The sequence below is a fragment of the Oncorhynchus masou genome, chromosome 25 (genome assembly GCF_036934945.1).
Source record: "Oncorhynchus masou masou isolate Uvic2021 chromosome 25, UVic_Omas_1.1, whole genome shotgun sequence".
Lineage (NCBI taxonomy): Eukaryota > Metazoa > Chordata > Actinopteri > Salmoniformes > Salmonidae > Oncorhynchus > Oncorhynchus masou.
Genome location: NC_088236.1, coordinates 10,612,662 through 10,631,710, shown reverse-complemented (window position 1 = coordinate 10,631,710; position 19,049 = coordinate 10,612,662). Strand labels below are relative to the sequence as shown.

The 19,049-nt window shown below is 43.9% G+C and overlaps 1 protein-coding gene across 1 annotated transcript in view; it reads left to right on the top strand.

Moving 5' to 3' along the window:
- The window catches only part of LOC135513768 (endosomal transmembrane epsin interactor 1-like), a 53,786-nt gene that overhangs the window by 5,938 nt on the left and 28,799 nt on the right, over positions 1-19,049 (top strand). Inside the window, exons 2-6 of the mRNA XM_064936683.1 lie at positions 2,379-2,435; positions 13,757-13,867; positions 15,568-15,681; positions 15,841-15,948; positions 16,162-16,434. Coding sequence (XP_064792755.1) covers positions 2,379-2,435; positions 13,757-13,867; positions 15,568-15,681; positions 15,841-15,948; positions 16,162-16,434 — 663 coding nt within the window. The remainder of the gene's footprint in view (positions 1-2,378; positions 2,436-13,756; positions 13,868-15,567; positions 15,682-15,840; positions 15,949-16,161; positions 16,435-19,049) is intronic.

The following is a 19,049-nucleotide window of genomic DNA, read 5'->3' as shown; positions in this document are numbered from 1 at the left end:
GGTAGTGCACTATGTAGGGGATAGGGCTCTGGTCAGTATAGTGCACTATGTAGGGGATAGGGCTCTGGTCAGTATAGTGCACTATGTAGGGGATAGGGCTCTGGTCAATATAGTGCACTATGTAGGGGATAGTGTGCAAACGAGTAGGCACACCTGGAGATGCTAAATTCCATCCCCCAAAACCCACTGCAGCGGTGCTGTCACTAGATGCTAATTTATTACCAATGGATTTAATCATGTGGATTGGCTTGACAAGAATCTGGTCAGAGGATTAGGAGAAGGAGAAGTCTCTCAGTTGGTCTTCTCTGGAGAGAGACTGTTTGTCAGTACTTGAATTAACAGGCCTGTTTCTGATGGTATTGGAAACGACTTGGATCATACTACTATCTACTAGAAGAGTAAGACCAGAGCTCTGTCCTTTTTAAGATCATCAGACCCACTGGGACTATAGAGATCATCCAGATATAGGCCTGTGTGCCTCTGCTTCCATGAAAGGTGGTTCCAGTCCCCTGTGTCTATGAAAGGTGGTTCCAGTCCCCTGTGTCTATGAAAGGTGGTTCCAGTCCCCTGTGTCTATGAAAGGTGGTTCCAGTCCCTGTGTCTATGAAAGGTGTTTCCAGTCCCCTGTGTCTATGAAAGGTGGTTCCAGTCCCTGTGTCTATGAAAGGTGGTTCCAGTCCCCTGTGTCTATGAAAGGTGGTTCCAGTCCCCTGGGTCTATGAAAGGTGGTTCCAGTCCCCTGTGTGTATGAAAGGTGGTTCCAGTCCCCTGTGTCTATGAAAGGTGGTTCCAGTCCCCTGTGTCTATGAAAGGTGGTTCCAGTCCCTGTGTCTATGAAAGGTGGTTCCAGTCCCTGTGTCTATGAAAGGTGTTTCCAGTCCCCTGTGTCTATGAAAGGTGGTTCCAGTCCCCTGTGTGTATGAAAGGTGGTTCCAGTCCCCTGTGTCTATGAAAGGTGGTTCCAGTCCCTGTGTCTATGAAAGGTGGTTCCAGTCCCCTGTGTCTATGAAAGGTGGTTCCAGTCCCTGTGTCTATGAAAGGTGGTTCCAGTCCCCTGTGTCTATGAAAGGTGGTTCCAGTCCCCTGTGTCAATGAAAGGTGGTTCCAGTCCCCTGTGTCTATGAAAGGTGGTTCCAGTCCCCTGTGTCTATGAAAGGTGGTTCCAGTCCCCTGGGTCTATGAAAGGTGGTTCCAGTCCCTGTGTCTATGAAAGGTGGTTCCAGTCCCTGTGTCTATGAAAGGAGGTTCCAGTCCCTGTGTGTATGATAGGTGGTTCCAGTCCCTGTGTGTATGAAAGGTGGTTCCAGTCCCCTGGGTCTATGAAAGGTGGTTCCAGTCCCTGTGTCTATGAAAGGTGGTTCCAGTCCCCTGTGTCTATGAAAGGTGGTTCCAGTCCCTGTGTCTATGAAAGGTGGTTCCAGTCCCTGTGTCTATGAAAGGAGGTTCCAGTCCCTGTGTGTATGAAAGGTGGTTCCAGTCCCTGTGTGTATGAAAGGTGGTTCCAGTCCCCTGTGTCTATGAAAGGTGGTTCCAGTCCCTGTGTCTATGAAAGGTGGTTCCAGTCCCTGTGTCGGTAGTGTCAGATAGTTCAGATAACTCTGGTTCTATGAGAGCCATATCAGAACCACAATGAAGGAGCTGGGGAGAACAGGAAGCACAAAGATTTAGAGCACACACATTGACACCAGAGGATAATTTGTTAGTCCCCACCCACGAGGTCAAATGCTTTTTCTAGGGTGTTTAGGGTTAAGGCTAGAATTAGTTTTAGGATTAGAATTACGTTAAGAGTTCGGAGCTAGGGTTTGTTTTGGGGTTAGGAACTAGGGTTAGTTTTAGGGTGAGGTTTAAGGTTAGGGTTAGTTTTAGGGTTAGGGTTAAGATCTAGGGGTTAGGTTTAAGGTTAGGGTTAGAAGCTAGGGTTAGGTTTTTGGGTTAAGGTTAGGATTAAGGTTAAGTTTAGGTTTTGGGTAAGAGTATGGGTTAGGGTTAGGGGTTAAGGTTAGGGAAAATAGGATTTTGAATGGGACTGAATTGTGTGTCCTCACAAGGTTAGCTGTACAAGACTGTGTGTGTGTGTGTGTGTGCGCGTGTGTGTGTTCATTAATGTGTGTGTGTGTTCATTAATGTGTGTGTGTGTGTTCATTAATGTGTGTGTGTGTGTGTTCATTAATGTGTGTGTGTGTTCATTAATGTGTGTGTGTGTGTTCATTAATGTGTGTGTGTGTGTGTGTTCATTAATGTGTGTGTGGTTGTGGGTGAGATTTATGTCTCTTTGTCCGTGGTGTACAGGATGTATTGCTGACTGGTGTCTGTATGTCCGTGGTGTACAGGATGTATTGCTGACTGGTGTCTGAGTTCTTCTTCTTGTTCTCCTCCAGGTGATCCTGTCAGGGATCGTTGGCCTCACAACATGGAGGAGACCCATGCTGCTGCTGGTAGGCCATACATCACAGACATTTACTATATATATATATATTTCTATATATGAGATAACTGTACTGTGTATGTATATATATATATATATATATATATATATATATATATATATATATATATATATATATATATATACACGAGGGTGTGGTATATGGCCAATATACCATGGGTAAGGGCTGTTCTTAAGCACGACGCAACGCAGAGTGCCTGGATACAGCCTCTAGCCCTGGTATATTGTCCATATACCACAAACCACTGAGGTGCCTTATTGCTGTTATAAACTGGTTACCAAGGTAATTAGAGCAGTAAAATGTTTTGTCAAACCCATTGGTATACGGTCTGGTAGGGTTCAAACCACCACAGTTTAGAATTGTTTATGTTTACATGATTACGACAACAAAGGATTCAACGTCTTTATGTACTGAACAGTGAGAATGTTTCTCCAAGCCTGCAGGAAGGCTATAGGGATACCTCAGATACAGCCATGTCAATAGACCATCATGTTCCTCTAGTTAAATTAATACGACCATTTTGCCTCTGTGTTTCCTGATTACGATCTCGTCACATCCTGAGAATGCCATCCATGTAGCCATAGAGGTTTGGTCTATTCTGTGGTGCCATGAAAAACAGCTGGGACAAATCCTCAGTAAGCACAGCAATTAGTGTTAAGTCAGCCATGTCTGACAGGATGTAAGTGTTCAGAGGTTGTACATTTTAGTGCCTTGCGCAAGGGCACAGACAGATGTTTCAGCTCGGTAGCTCGGGATTTGAACCAGCGATCTTTCAGTTACTGGCCCAACGCTCTTAAACCACTAGGCTACCTGCCGCCCGTGCTTATCTCTAGATGCTAGAAGGGTTGCTAGACCGCTTGTGAATAAATGGCCACGCTAGAAATGACCAAATCGGCAACAAATATGTTGAGCATCTACAGTGACCTGCAAAAGTATTGTGACACATATTTGGGGGTTTTGGCTCTGTACTCCAGCACTTTGGATTTAAAATGATACAATGACTATGATATGGATGAAAATACCCTAAAATAAAAGCTGAGTCTGTATCATTTCAAATCCAAAGTGCCGGAGTACAGAGCCAAAACAAAACAAATGTGTGTCACTGTCCCAATGCTTTTGTAGCTCACTGAATTTGATCTTGAAGACACACTGTCCGTTTGCTTAGTTTAACTGCTCAGGAGCCACATTTCACTGGTTAATCATGGTTAGAAATGTTTACCAGTAGACTACACAGCAGATGAAGCATGTTAGTAGTCAATATCTTGTTGCAGTTCCCATTGTTTTCTTGGATCAAAGCTCAAAGCCCAGTAAAACAAAATATTCTTGACACCTGCCTCACAAAGACCAGATGATTTTGTGTTTCAAAAACCCAAACTGGTGGTCAAATTTCCTGTTCTCCTGAATCCTTAACACCTTGTAACCTGGTGTGTTTGATTTCTCGGTTTTAAAGACAATAATATTTTTTTTAACCCAGGTTTTTGTCAAACCCGAATCCTAGTGGCACTAGACCCCTGAACAAAGTCTAGAGGCTCAGTGGTTCTCTGACCTCTGGTGGTTCCCTCTCCATACACTGATACATCACACTCTTTCTCTTCTTTGAGCCCCCCCCCCCCTCTCGCTATTCATGTTTTGTCTGATATTTTGTTTTGACTCTTGTTTTGTTTTTCTTTTACATTTTTATAATTCTGAAGTGACTGGGTCCGTGAAAAGCACTATACACTCCTTGACTTTTTCCACATTTTGTTGTGTCAGTCTGAATTTATAATGGATTGAATTTAGATTTTTGTTGAGTCACTGGCCTACACACAATACCCCGTAATGACAAAGTGGAATTATGTTTTTCAAAATTTTTGCCAATGAATTAAAAATGAAATGCTGAAATGTCTTGAGTCAATAAGTATTCGACTCCTTTGTTATGGCAAAGCCTAAATAAGTTCAGGAGTAGACAATTGCTTAGACACATTACAAATTGCATGGACTCACTCTGTGTGCAATAATAGCGTTTAACATGATTTTTGAATGACAGCCTCATCTTTGTACCCCACACATACAATTATCTGTAAGGTCACTCAGTTGAGCAGTGCATTTCAAACACAGATTCAACCACAATGACCAGGGAGGTTTTCCAATGACTCGCAAAGAAAGGCACCTATTGGTCGATGGGTAAAACATTTAAGAATCTGACATTAAACATCCCTTTGAGCATGGTGAAGTTGTTCATTTAATTTTGGATGATGTATCAATACACCCAGTCACTACAAAGATACAGGCGTCCTTCCTAACTCGGAGAGGCCGGAGAGGAAGTAAACCGCTCAGGGATTTAATCATGAGGCAGGGTAGCCTAGTGGTTAGAGCGTTGGACTAGTAATCAAAGGTTGCAAGTTTGAATCCCCGAGCTGACAAGGTACAAATCTGTCGTTCTGCCCCTGAACAGGCAGTTAACCCACTGTTCCGAGGCCGTCATTGAAAATAAGAATTTGTTCTTAACTGACTTGCCTAGTAAAATAAAGGTTAAATTTAAAAAAAAATGAGGCCAATGGTGATTTTAAAATAGTAACAGAGTTTTAACGGCTGTGATAGGAGAAAACAGAGGACAACAACATTGTAGTTACTCCACAATACTAAACTACACTGTAATTGACAGAGTGAAAAGAAGTAAGCCTGTACAGAATAAAATCTATTCCAAAACATGCATCCTGTTTGCAACGAGGCACTAAAGTGATACTGCAAAACAATGTGTCAAAGAAGTAAACCTTTTGTCCTGAAGACAAAGTGTTATGTTTGGGGCAAATCCAATACCACACATTACTGAGTATCACTCTCCATATGTTCAAGCATAGTGGTGGCTGCATCATGTTATGGGTATGCTTGTAATCGTTAAGGACTAGGGAGTTTCTCAGGATACAACATAAATGGAATGGAGCTAAGAACCGCCAAAATCCAAGCTGAAAACCTGATTCAGTCTGCTTTCCACCAGATACTGCGAGATGAATTCACCTTTCAGCAGGACAATAAACTAAACCCAAATCTACACTGGAGTTGCTTACCAAGAAGACAGTGAACGAGTGGCCAAGTTACAGTTTTGACTTAAGTCTGCTTGAAATTCTATGGCAAGACCTGAAAATGTTTGTCTAGCAATAATAAACAACCAATTTGACAGAGCTTGAAGAATTTTGAAAAGAATAATGGCCAAATGTTGCACAATCCAGCTTTAACCGCTGCCAAAGGGGATTCTACTAAGTATTGACTCAGGGGTGTGAATACTTATGTAAAGGAGATCTTTCTATGTTTCATTTTCAATAAGTTTGTAAATATGTCTAAAAGCATGTTTTTACTTTGTCATTATGGGGTACTGTGTGTAGAATGGTGAGAATGATTTTTTTTTTGATCAACAACAACATGTGGTGTAAGTCAAGGGGTTTGAATACTTTCTGAATGTACAGTAAGTTCCATGTATTATTATTATTATAATAATTAATGACTTAAATGTAAATGTAAAATAATTATAATTATTATCCACAGGGGGTACTTGAGAAGACTCATGAGACCATAGGCCTACTGGTAAAATGTGACCGACCGGCTCGACTCGGTCTTATGTAGCAACATTTGAAATTTGTGTTTTTTCATTGGATAAAAGTAGAGACTCAAAGCTAGAAAATGGTATATCATACATTACAGTTGAGGAACAATGGGAAAGTAATTCTGCTTTGAAAGTTGATAAAAATGGCCTCTGAATCTTTGGGTACACCTACTGGAGAGCTCTTCTTTGTCTACACCCATTCAGCTTTGTTCACACCCTCTTAAGCTTGAGCCCCACCCATCTCTTTAAGGATTCACACGTGAGGCCATCTAACAACCAAAGAGTTCCAGACTAAAGGCTGGTTTATACTACAGGTGTGTTCGTAAATTCAATCTGGAGTGCCAGAGTGTGTTCTGGGCGTTCGTAAACTGAGAGTGTTGTCAGATTGTCCGTTAGTAAATTCACAGTGTTTTGCTCTCGAAGCGTTCAGAGCGCACACCCGACACTCTGGCTGAGGAGTAGGGTTGATCCGAACGTTCTGACCTAACAAACGCAGTCAAGCACCCAAGCTAACTGGCTAACATTGGCCAGCTACTTCCAGACACCAATGAGAGAACACCCCACTCTGACCATTTTACTCACCCTAGCAGAGCTGGTTAGGCTGTTTTCATGTTATCCAGAGTGTTGGTGACTGTAACTGTGCTGCTGGCAACAATTGAACTATGCTTAATTGCCAACGTTTACTGACACCGGCCATATTCAACGGATGTTAAGCATTCGTAAATGCGTCTGTTATTCTGCGCTTTGGCACTCAGATGAGAGCGCCCTTAAATCAGAGTAGATAGCCAGGGCGAATTTATCAGCTGTGTCTATCGACAGTTGTCGCAGTGACATCATGAACTTTCTATTGAAATGGCTACTTGCATAGTGGAGTCTTTTGTTAACACATGTAGCTAGCTAGCTAAGCAATGAACCATAATCCCATCTCATGATGTTACTACTCTGCATGAATCAGCAGGTTGCTAACCAACCAGGTTCAATGTTAGCTAGCCAATGTTAGACAATAACTAGCAAAGCAGATACGAATAATATTACTACACAGATCATACACGTACCATTAGCTAGCTGTCAGCAAACGTTAGCTAGCTCGCTAACAGTACACTTTAACTTGAAATGAAAACGACTTTCTGACAAAATTAGAAACGTGTAATATTTGAAAATGTTGCTAGCTAGACTATCTTACTTGGATAGACGCTTCTCCCTCTCTGTCACGGATGCCATGGTTGCCCTTAGTTTGAAGATGTAATCCGTATACAGGTGTTTTCTCCATCTCCTTCCCTATCATACTCTAATTCCACTGATTTCAAAACTCGGTCCTCCAGAAAGTGGAGAGCAACACTTACACAGTTCTACTACGTGATATCCTTCAACAAAGCAGCGTTAGAAAGGATTACCTATACATACTGACCAGCTCATATTATAGACAGAAGCTTGCTACATGGCAGACCAATCCGAACTCATCTCTCGGCATGTCCAGCCCACTCATTATCTCAGCCAATCATGGCTAGCGGGAAGGTTCCTGTCTTTTTCTGTGGCTAAACCAACTAGGCATGTAATTTAACACTTGTATTCGTATTTACAGATGGCATGCAAGTTTGTAATTAAGGCCCATGAAAGTTCACATGTTCCAGAAGGCATTTCTGCCCCCAAAATGCATTTTGATTTTTTTTTTAAAGTTAACATTCAATTGGCTCCTCTGTGAAGTAATGATTCCTATTTTCCCGAAACGAGTCACAAATACGAATGAGGGGGTACTTCAAGGTTAGTCTGGGGCAGAGCAAAATTCAATTGGTGGTACAGTAACCGAAAAAGATTGTGAACCACTGCTCTATCTGACCTAAAGGTCATGATGTGAAAGATCAAATTATCTTAGTCTGTGTTCTGGAGGTCGTGGATCAAGCTCTCTGCCCTCCTGGCCAAACGTCGCTCGATGACACTATATCTCTGACTACATGGAGATTCATTCAGCACTGCGTTTACTGGATATCTGAGGATGATTGACTTGTATTTTTTTAAGAGATTTTTCTCCTTTTTCTCCTTTACTACTGTACTGTATTTGTTATAAATGTCGAATCTGACTCCCTTCACATTAAGCCTACCACAGAATGTTGTCAGTGGATACTAGCATGTTACCAATCCAGTTATCGTCACCATATCAAAAGCAACAGATCTGCTAAACAACAGATAACATCAAGAATGTATCTTTACAGAGCTAGTACTTGGAGAAGGAGGGTCTTATTAGTGTAACGAGGGTGTTAGTTTTAGTCTGTTCTACTTGTGACGTGTCAGCCTCCTGCTCTGCTTCGTTCATGTTTTCAAAACGTGACTTCAGGAAACTGGGAGAGTAAGTGTTCAGTTGGAACTGGGGACTGGGCGCTTGCCTAAGGGTCAAATCTGGAGTCACGCTGTCTATCCTGCAAGCTGTGTCGGCGTGTGTGTGTGTGTGTGTGTGTGTGTGTGTGTGTGTGTGTGTGTGTGTGTGTGTGCGTGCGTGTGTGTGTGTGTGTGTGTGTGTGTGTGCGTGCGTGTGTGTGTGTGTGCGTGTGTGTGATAAACTGGAAAGAGGAAGTGGTAGAGCCAGATTTAACCCCATGGTGGTGGTTTTGTGTCAACCTCAAATGATTGATGGAGACAGTAAAGAGAGAGAGAGAGGGGGGAAGGCTATCTGCACACTGCCAATAAAATGAGTTAGAAACTGAGCTGCAGTTCCTAATCTCCTGCCTTAATAGATGTCCATATTAGAGACACATATTTCCCTCAGATTACACAGACCCACAAATAATTCAAAAACAAATCCAATTTTGATAAACTATTGGGTGAAATACCACAGTATGCCATGACAATAGCAAGATGTGGGACCTTTTTGGGCCTCCTGAGTGGTGCAGCGGTCTAAGGCACTGCATCGGAGTGCTTGAGGCATCACTACAGACCCGAGTTCGATCCCAGGCTGTGTCACAACCGGCTGTGACTGGGAGTCGCATAGTGTGGCGCATAATTGGCCAAGCGTAATTGGCCAAGGGGTTAGGGGAGGATTTGTCAGGGGGCTTTACTTGGCTCATCATGCTCTAGCAATTCCTTGTGGCTGGCCGGGTGCCTGCAGACTGACTTTAGTCATCAGTTTCCTCTGACACATTGGTTAAGCGGGCGGGTGTTAAGAAGGTTTGGCGGGTCATATGTTTCAGAGCACGCATGACTCGACGTTTGTCTCCGTTGGGGAGTTGCAGCGATGAGACAAGATCAAAAAGAGGATAAAAATATTTGTTGCCACAAGAAAAGGTGAAGAACAAACACCGTTGTAAATACAACTCATGTTTATTTATTTTCCCTTTTGTACTTTAGCTATTGTCACGACTTCCGCCGAAGTTGGTTCCTCCCCTTGTTCGTTCGGCGGTCGGCTTCGCCGGTCTTCTACCCATCATCGATCCCCAACTTTTCATTTTCCATTTGTTTTGTCTTGTCTTCCCACACACCTGGTTTCAATTCCATCTTTACATGTCTGTTCCCCCCCATGTCCTTGTCCGGAATTGTTTATTGTAAGTGCATTTGCACGTTTATCTGGTGTGCGACGGGTTTTGTTCCCATTGATTGTTTGTTCTGATTCCAGTGGGTTTTATTATTAAACTACTCCATTGTAAACACCGTTTTTGCACAGCATTACAACAGTGTACATTATATAGCCATAATATGACAATTGAAATGTGTCTATTCCTTTGAAACATTCGAGTGTAATGTTTACTGTTAATTTTTTATTGTTAATTTCACTTTTGTTTATTATCTATTTCACTTGCTTTGGCAATGTGAACATATGTTTCCCATGCCAATAAAGCCCTTTAAATTGAATTGAATTGAGAGAGAGCGGCCCGGAGGGGGAAAGGGATGAAATTGAGAAGGGTGTTATTTACTAAACAAGGGTTAGAGTTGATGATAAACTGATGCTTGGTCCATTGTTCTGTTTGGCAGGACCTGCGTTGACCAATGGTGTGATTGTGTTAAAGGGCGTCACATTTTAGATTCCTCATTTTGTGTGTGAGAGTGTGTGTTTATTCAAATGTTAGTTTGTTTGTTTATGTTGGTGTCTGCCTCTGTTTGTGCATGTGGAATTCCACAGACAATTAGTCTGAGAGAGAGAGAGGTGACACCAACTGAGTTAGGACAATGTTTGACTGTATCCTCCCAGTCAGGAAGAGGCCATAGAACCACACCTCGTACCCGAGTGATTTCCATGGCCGCTGTCTAGAGAGCAAGGGACAGACACAAAGAGACAGACAGAGAGACATAAAGACACCATCATAGACAGACAGACGGGTCACCATGCGTTCCCCAGCTTCAACGTAGCCCCACTATAGAGACACAAAGACAGACCGGGAAACTGACCAAGAGAGACACAAAGGGACAGTCATAGACAGAGAGACAGGTTATCATGCGTTCCCCAGCTTCAACGTAGCCCCACTATAGAGACACAAAGACAGACCGGGAAACTGACCAAGAGAGACACAAAGGGACAGTCATAGACAGAGAGACAGGTCACCATGCGTTCCCCAGCTTCAACGTAGCCCCACTATAGAGACACAAAGGCAGACTGGGAAACTGACCAAGAGAGACACAAAGGGACAGTCATAGACAGAGAGACAGGTTATCATGCGTTCCCCAGCTTCAACGTAGCCCCACTATAGAGACACAAAGACAGACCGGGAAACTGACCAAGAGAGACACAAAGGGACAGTCATAGACAGAGAGACAGGTCACCATGCGTCCCAGTCTCGGTTCCACTATAAATACCCCTCTGCCTCACTGTGATATGGGAGGAGGTATCCTGCTGTAATACAGCCCCAGGACAGCCCCAACACCCCAACCCCCTCAGCTATACACCCCACTGCTACCCCCTCCCTAATGCCAGGCAACTGCCAGGTAACTGCCAGGCAACTGCCAGGCAACCGCCAGGCAACCGCCAGGCTACCGCAACTGATCCCACCACTCCCACCTACTCGTTCTTAGCTGAGGTCATGGGTCAACTGTCACATGACACCCCCGTTCCTCTTCATGATTATGAGACACACAGAGTCATAGAGAGTCAAAGACTGTTGTTTTATTGTTGTTCTGCTTTTGAAATAGTGGTTAGAATAAAGGGTTTGTTTTGTTGCACGTTAAAAATAGTCACCTGATCTATTCCGAGCACCACTATTTTGGGTAAGGTTTGGAAAGGTCCCATTTGAATATTGGCATGGTCTTGGAGGTTCTGAATCACGTCCAGTCGTCCACTATAAAACAACAACCAGGTCATTTGTAGCTCAGTTGGTAGGGCATGGCGCTTGTCGTGCCAAGGTAGTGGGTTTGATTCCCAGGACTTGTAAAATGTAAGTCGCTTTGGATGAAAACATCTGCTAAATGGTACATACAGGGCATTCAGAAAGTGTTACATTACAGCCTTGTTATAAAATGGATTAAATAGTCCCCCCCCCCATCAATCTGCACACACTACCCCATAATGACAAAGCAATAACAGGTTTTTAGACATTTTTGCACATTTTAAAAAAAGTAAAAAATGAAATATCACATTGACATAAGTATTCAGACCCTTTACTCAGTACTTTGTTGAAGCACCTTTTGCAGCAATTACAGCCTTGAGTCTTCTTGGGTACAACACTACAAGCTTGGCACACCTGTATTCGGGGAGTTTCTCCCATTCTTCTCTGCAGAGATGTTCGATCTGGTTCAAGTCCAGGCTCTGGCTGGGCCACTCAAGGACATTCAGAGACTTGTCCCAAAGCCACTCCTGTGTTGTCTTGGCTGTATGCTTTGGGTCGTTGTCCTGGTGGAAGGTGAATCTTCGCCCCCAGTCTGAGGTCCTGAGTGCTCTGGAGCAGGTTTTCATCAAGGATCTCTCTGTACTTTGCTGTGTTCATCTTTGCCTTAATCCTGACTAGTCTCCCAGTCCCAGCTGCTGAAAAACATCCCACAGCATGATGCCGCCAGCACCATGCTTCACTGTAGGTTTCCTCCAGACATGACGCTTGGCATTCAGGCCAAAGAGTTCAAACTTGGTTTCATCAGACCAGATAATCTTGTTTCTCATGGTCTAAGAGTCTTTAGGTGCCTTTTGGCAAACTCCAAGAGGGCTGTCATGTGCCTTTTACTGAGGAGTGGCTTCCATCTGGCCACTCTGCCATAAAGGCCTGATTGGTGCAGTGCTGCAGAGATGGTTGTCCTTCTGGAAGGTTCTCCCATCTCCACAGAGGAACTCTGGAGCTCTGTCAGAGTGACCATCGGGTTCTTGGTCACCTCCCTGACCAAGGCCCTTCTCCATTGACTGCTCAGTTTGGCCAGCTCTAGGAAGAGTCTTGGTGGTTCCAAACGTCTTCCATTTAAGAATGATGGAGGCCGCTGTGTTCTTGGGGACCTTCAATGCTGCAGAAATGTTTTAGTACCATTCCCCAGATCTGTGCCTCGACACAATCCTGTCTCAGAGCTCTACGGACAATTCCTTCAACCTCATAGCTTGGTTTTTGCTCTGACATGCACTGTCAACTGTGGGACTTTATATAGACAGGTGTGTTCCTTTCCAAATCATGTCCAATCAATTGCATTTACCAGAGGTGGACTATAATCAAGTTGTTGAAACATCTCAAGGATGATCAATGGAAACAGGATGCACTTGAGCTCAATTTCGAGTCTCATTTGAAAGTGTCTGAAAACGTATGTAAATAAGGTATTTCTGTTTTTTAATTTGAATACATTTGCAAAAATGTTTTTGCTTTGTCATTATGGGGTTTTGTGCATAGATTGCTGAGTTTTTAGTTTTTTATTTAATGTATTTTAGAATAAGGCTGTAACGTAACAAAATGTGGAAAAACTCTAATTTTCTTCTTTCAACCAACAGGCAGAATTACAGTGCTTATAGTCATAAACAGCTGTGTCTCATTTTCCTTCCCACTCTTTATTTTCCTAATGTGGTTTAGGTAATGGAAGTGTGGTTTCGGTAATGGGGGTGTGGTTTAGGTAATGGGGGTGTAGTTTTGGTAATGGAGGTGTGGTTTAGGTAATAGGGTTTAGGTAATGGGGGTGTGGTTTAGGTAAAGAGGGTGTAGTTTAGGTCATGGGGGTGTGGTTTAAGTAATGAGAGTGTGGTTTAGGTAAGGGAGGTGTGGTTTAGGTAATGATGTTTAGGTAATGGGGGTGTGGTTTAGGTAATGAATGTTTGGTTTTGAATGTCACTGTTTCTGTGTGACAGTGTTATTGGGCTGTGGGATTTGGCAAATAAAAATGTCAACATCTCCCTCTCCCTCCTCTCTCTCCCCCCCTCTCCCTCCTCTCTCTCCTCCTCCTCTCTCTCTCTCCTCCCCCTCCTTCTCTTCCTCCCCTTTTCCCATCCCCTCCTCTCTCTCCTCCCCCTCTCCCTCCTCCCTCTACTCCCCACTCTCCCTCCTCTCTCTACTCCCCACTCTCCCTCCTCTCTCTATTCCCCCCTCTCGGTCCTCTCTCTCCTCCCCCTCTCCCTCCTCTCTCTACTCCCCACTCTCCCTCCACTCTCTACTCCCCACTCCCCCTCCTCTCTCTCCTCTCTCTCCTCCCCCTCTCCCTCTTCTCTCTACTCCCCACTCTCCCTCCTCTCTCTACTCCCCACTCCCCCTCCTCTCTCTCCTCTCTCTACTCCCCCCTCTCCCTCCTCCCCCTCTCCCTCCTCTCTCTACTCCCCCTCTCCCTCCTCTCTCTACTCCCGCTCCTCTCCCAGGTGAATCTGTTTGTTCTGCTGTCGGTGGTGTGTGTTCTCCTCAACCTGGCTGGCTTCATCCTCTGCTGCCAGGGGGCTCAGCTGGTCTCCACCATGACCAACTGCCAACTGGTGAGACACACATACACACACCCTTGTTAGCATCATGACAGCATAGACCTGTAGGTAGGTGCATTAAGTCTGGGTCTGCCTCAGACTTCTCCTCTGTCTATCCATCCATGGTGTTAGTGGATGTATCTCTTCCTCTCCTTCCTCTCTACCAGAGGTATCTACCTCATCACTGTCTCCTCTCCTCTCCTCTCCTCTCCTCTCCTTTCTACATCCTCACACCAGTCATCGCTTCCTTAGTCCAACCAGACCCACACAGAGACCCGGGTCTGTGTCCCAAAGAGCACCCTATTCCCTACATAGTGCAATACTTTTGACCAGTGTCCTATGGGCCCTGGTGTAATGCAGTGCCCTATAAACAGAATACGGTTCCATTTGGGAATCAGACCAGGGCTGGTTCTAGTTGCAGGGATATCAACATGGCACAGTTTATTAGCTTAGCCAGCTAGACAGGAGCTCAGATGTTAGACCTGCTGGATCTCCTCCCGCCACAAAACCTCATTGAACACAAGCTGTGTATTGGCTCAGACTGGTGCTGAAATCTGGACTTTGACAAAAACTCGAGTGGATGCACACACACATACACAGTTCACACACACACACACACGCACACACACACGCACACAATCACCCAGGTGCCTCTGTAATGTGAGGCTGAGATGAGATAAGAGGTGAGGGCAGTGCAGGGTATGGTGGGTTTATGTTGCCCCCCGTGGTGCAGTGGTTTGCCCCAGTCTCCCCTCTCTCGGGGTGAGTAATAGAGTCTCCCGTCCAAACCATCTGCTCCTTTAATCTGGTGTAACATTAACTGCCCTGGAGGAGGAGGAGGAGGAGGAGGAGGGTGGGGGTTTGAGAGAGAGAGAGAGAGAGAGAGAGAGAGAGAGAGAGGAACAACGAGGGAGAGAGAGAAGGACGGAGTGAGGCAGGGAAGGAGGGAGAGAGAGGGATGGGGGAGTAGAGAGAGAGAGGGGAGTAGGGAGAAGGGGATGAGGAGGAGGGAGAGAGAGGGATGGGGAGGAGGGAGGGAGGGAAAGAGAGAGAGAGGGGAATAAAAATGTACACACCTGAAGGTGAAATATCTCTTGCTCTCACTCTCTCTGTTGATGTGTGTCTCTCTTAACAGCTTCCCTCCTTACCCTCCCTCCCTCCCTCCCTCCCTCCCTCCCTCCCTCCCTTACTTCCCACCCTTTCTTCCTTCCTCCTCTCCCCCTTCCTTACTTACTTCCTTCCCTCCCTCCCTCCCTCTCTCTCTCTCTCTCTCTCTCTATATCTCTCTCTCTCCCTTCCTTCCTTCCCTCACTTCTCTCCCTTCCTTCCTTCCCCCCTTACCTCCCCTCCTTGCCGCCCTTCTCTCCCTCCCTTCATTCCTTCCTTCCTTCCCTCCCTCCCTTCCATCCCCTCACACCCTCCTTTCCCTAACTTCTCTCCATCCCTTCCTTCCCTCCTTCCATCCCTCCTCCTTCATTTCTTCTGGTTGAAAGTGTTGACAATATTAGAATAGGTTGAGATGATGCACAGTCTGTGTTGTCTGAACATTTCTTCTTCCTGTTCTGTTGTGTGTTTCAAAGTGAGTCTAACGACCATGTATCTGGTGTATGTGTGTGTTGTGTATTTCAAAGTGAGTCTCACAGCCGTGTGTGTGTGTGTTGTGTGTTTCAAAGTGAGTTTAACGGCCGTGTATGTGTGTGTGTTTCGTGTTTCAGAGCGAGGCGGGAGATGTGTGTAACTGTTGTCCCCAGATCTCCATGTGCCCTGAGGAGAAACTACTCAAACTCTACCCTGGGCACTCCTGTAACACCATGAGGGTCCTGCTCAAGGTGTGTGTGTGTCTGAGTGTGTGTGTGTTCATACGTGCCTGTGTGTGAGAGAGAATGTGCGTTCTTTGTCATCATATTACACCATATAGTGAGATGAGATGGTTCTTGGTGGTTGTGGGTGGTTATTGCTAACTCTGCTTCCTGTCTGTCTGTTTCTAGAAGGTTCTGTTTGCTCTGTGTGTTCTGAATGCTCTGACCACTGCAGTATGCCTGGTGGCTGCTGCCCTGCGGTACCTACAGATCTTCACCACACGACGCCCATGTATGGTAAGACTATCATCATACCCCATCATAACCATTCACACGGCCTCAGAACCCCAGGCTCAACCAATCATATAGGTTAGAATCTGCATAACATAACAGAAGAATATCCAGTGTGGCCAATGACTGATTGTTGTGTTTTTCACCATTAAAGATGCATCTCAATAAGTGGCTTCTTCTGTGGTCATCTCTTTTCCTTTTCCTTCCCCTTTCTGTTAGGATGACCCCAGGCCAATCACAGAGGAAGGGGAGGAGACAAATATTATCCCTGACCCAGATGAGTTTGTCCCCCCTGCTCCTCCCCCGTCCTACTTCTCAACCTTCTACTCCTACACCCCCCGGCTGGCTCGCAGGATGTTTGGGGACAGTGTGATACCTCTGCCTCCTGTCTATGCAGCCAGGATTAAAGGGGTAGAGGTGTTCTGTCCTCTTGACCCTCCCCCTCCATACGAGGCTGTTACAGGAGGCTCCGCCCTCGCCACTGCAACACAGGTACACACAATGTTCTGGCACGGCTTATACAGGGCATTCGGAAACTATTGCGACCCCTTGACCTTTTCCACATTCTGTTACTTTACAGCCTGATTCTAAAATGGATTCATTTGTTCCCCCTCTCATCAATCTACACACAATACTCCATAATGACAATGCAAAAACAGGTTTTTATTAAAAATAAAAAACTGACATATCGCTTTTACATACCAGTCAAACATTTGGACACACCTTCTCATTCAAGGGTTTTTCTTTATTTTTACTATTTTCTACATTGTAGAATAATAGTGAATACATCAAAAACTATTAAATAACACGTATTGAATCATGTAGTAACCAAAAAAGTGTTAAACAAATCAAAAATATATTTTAGATTTTTAGATTCTTCAAAGTGGCCACCCTTTGCCTTGACGACAGCTTTGCAAACTCTTGGCATTGTGTTATTTCATTGTTATACCTAATCATCAGCAGAAACTGGCAAGTTAGAACTGTATATGGTGTGTGCAAAGGGTTAAAGGTTTTAAACTCAGTCTCTCAACGGATGAGACATGGAAGAGTTGGTGGACTACAGGATATGATGCCTTTAGAAGCTTGCTACATTTAAAATGGATTAAATCATCGTTAAGGGATTAACAAAAGGGAGGAGTGTAATGGGAAATTGTAATTGTATTTGACTAACCTTGTGAAACTGTCTTATTATAATCTCCTGTTCTTTTGGGAGTATCATGCTGGGTTACAAACCAGCTTGCTCCTGTGTCGTTGTATAGATCAAAGGAGAACTGAGAGTCCTGCCCAATAACAGGAACCTATAGAGATATGTGCTTATCACCCAATGCTTTGGAATTCAGACTGTCTATACTGCGCTGTGTAACTCTGTTATTCTCTGTGAGCTCAGAAGTAAATAATATTGGTTTGAGTTGGACTCCAGCAAGTCCTTATTTGATAATATCCATCACAATTCTTGGTCACCTCCCTGACCAAGGCCCTTCTCCCCCAATTGCTCAGTTTGGCAGGGCGGCCAGCTCTAGGAAGAGTCTTGGTGGTTCCAAACTTCTTCCATTTAAGAATGATGGAGGCCACTGTGTTCTTGGGGACCTTCAATTCTGCAGAAATGTTTTGGTACCCTTTCCCAGATCTGTCCCTTGACACAATCCTGTCTCGGAGCTCTACAGACAATTCCTTCAACCTCTTGGCTTGGTTTTTGCTCTGACATACACTATCAACTGTGGGACCTTATATAGACAGGTGTGTGGCTTTCCATATCATGTGCAATCAATTGAATTTACCACAGGTGGACTCCAATCAAGTTGTAGAAACATCTCAAGGATAATCAATGGACACAGGATTCACCTGAGCTCAATTTTAAGTATCATAGCAAAGTGTCTGAATACTTATGTAAATAAGGTATTTCTGTTTTTTAATACATTTGCAAAGAAATCTAAAAACCTATTTTGATTCTGTCATTTTGTGGTATTGTGTGTAGATTGAGAGATGTTTTATTTCAGAATTTTAGAATAAGGATGTAACGTAACAAAATGTGGAAAAAGTCAAGGGGTCTGAATACTTGTCGATTGCACTGAATGGGCTATGTATGGCTTATGAATGGGCTATGTATGGCTTATGAATGGGCTATGAATGGGCTATGTATGGCTTATGAATAGGCTATGAATGGCTTATGAATGGGCTATGTATGGCTTATGAATGGGCTATGTATGGCTTATGAATGGGCTATGTATGGCTTATGAATGGGCTATATATGGCTTATGAATGGGCTATGAATGGGCTATGTATGGGCTATGTATGGGCTATGTATAGGTTATGAATGGGCTATGAATGGGCTATGTATGGCTTATGAATGGGCTATGTATGGGCTATGTATGGCTTATGAATGGGCTATGTATGGCTTATGAATGGGCTATGCATGGCTTATGAATGGGCTATGTATGGGCTATGTATGGGCTATAAATGGGCTATGAATGGGCTATGTATGGCTTATGAATGGGCTATAAGGTCCTGGTGTAGGTACCTTTCAAATCAATTGCTACCCATTATTTAATCCCAATAACAATAGTGATTATAAAATAAATCAATTCATAAAGGTAATGAATAGATGCATAATGTAGCATCTTGTGCATGTGACATTTGGGTAAACAATATACTTTAATATCTCTATCATTAATATCTCTAAATCTCTGGACATGACCCCAATACCTTTTAATATCTCTATCATTAATATCTCTAAATCTCTGGACATGACCCCAATACCTTTTAATATCTCTATCATTAATATCTCTAAATCTCTGGACATGACCCCAATACCTTTTAATATCTCTATCATTAATATCTCTAAATCTCTGGACATGACCCCAATATCCTTTAATATCTCTATCATTAATATCTCTAAATCTCTGGACATGACCCCAATATCCTTTAATATCTCTATCATTAATATCTCTAAATCTCTGGACATGACCCCAATACCTTTTAATATCTCATTCATATATCTTTATGTACATATTCTTTATCCCCTTACACTTGTGTGTATAAGACAGTAGTTTTGGAGTTGTTCGTTAGATTACTTGTTGGTTATTGTTGGTTATTACTGCATTGTCGGA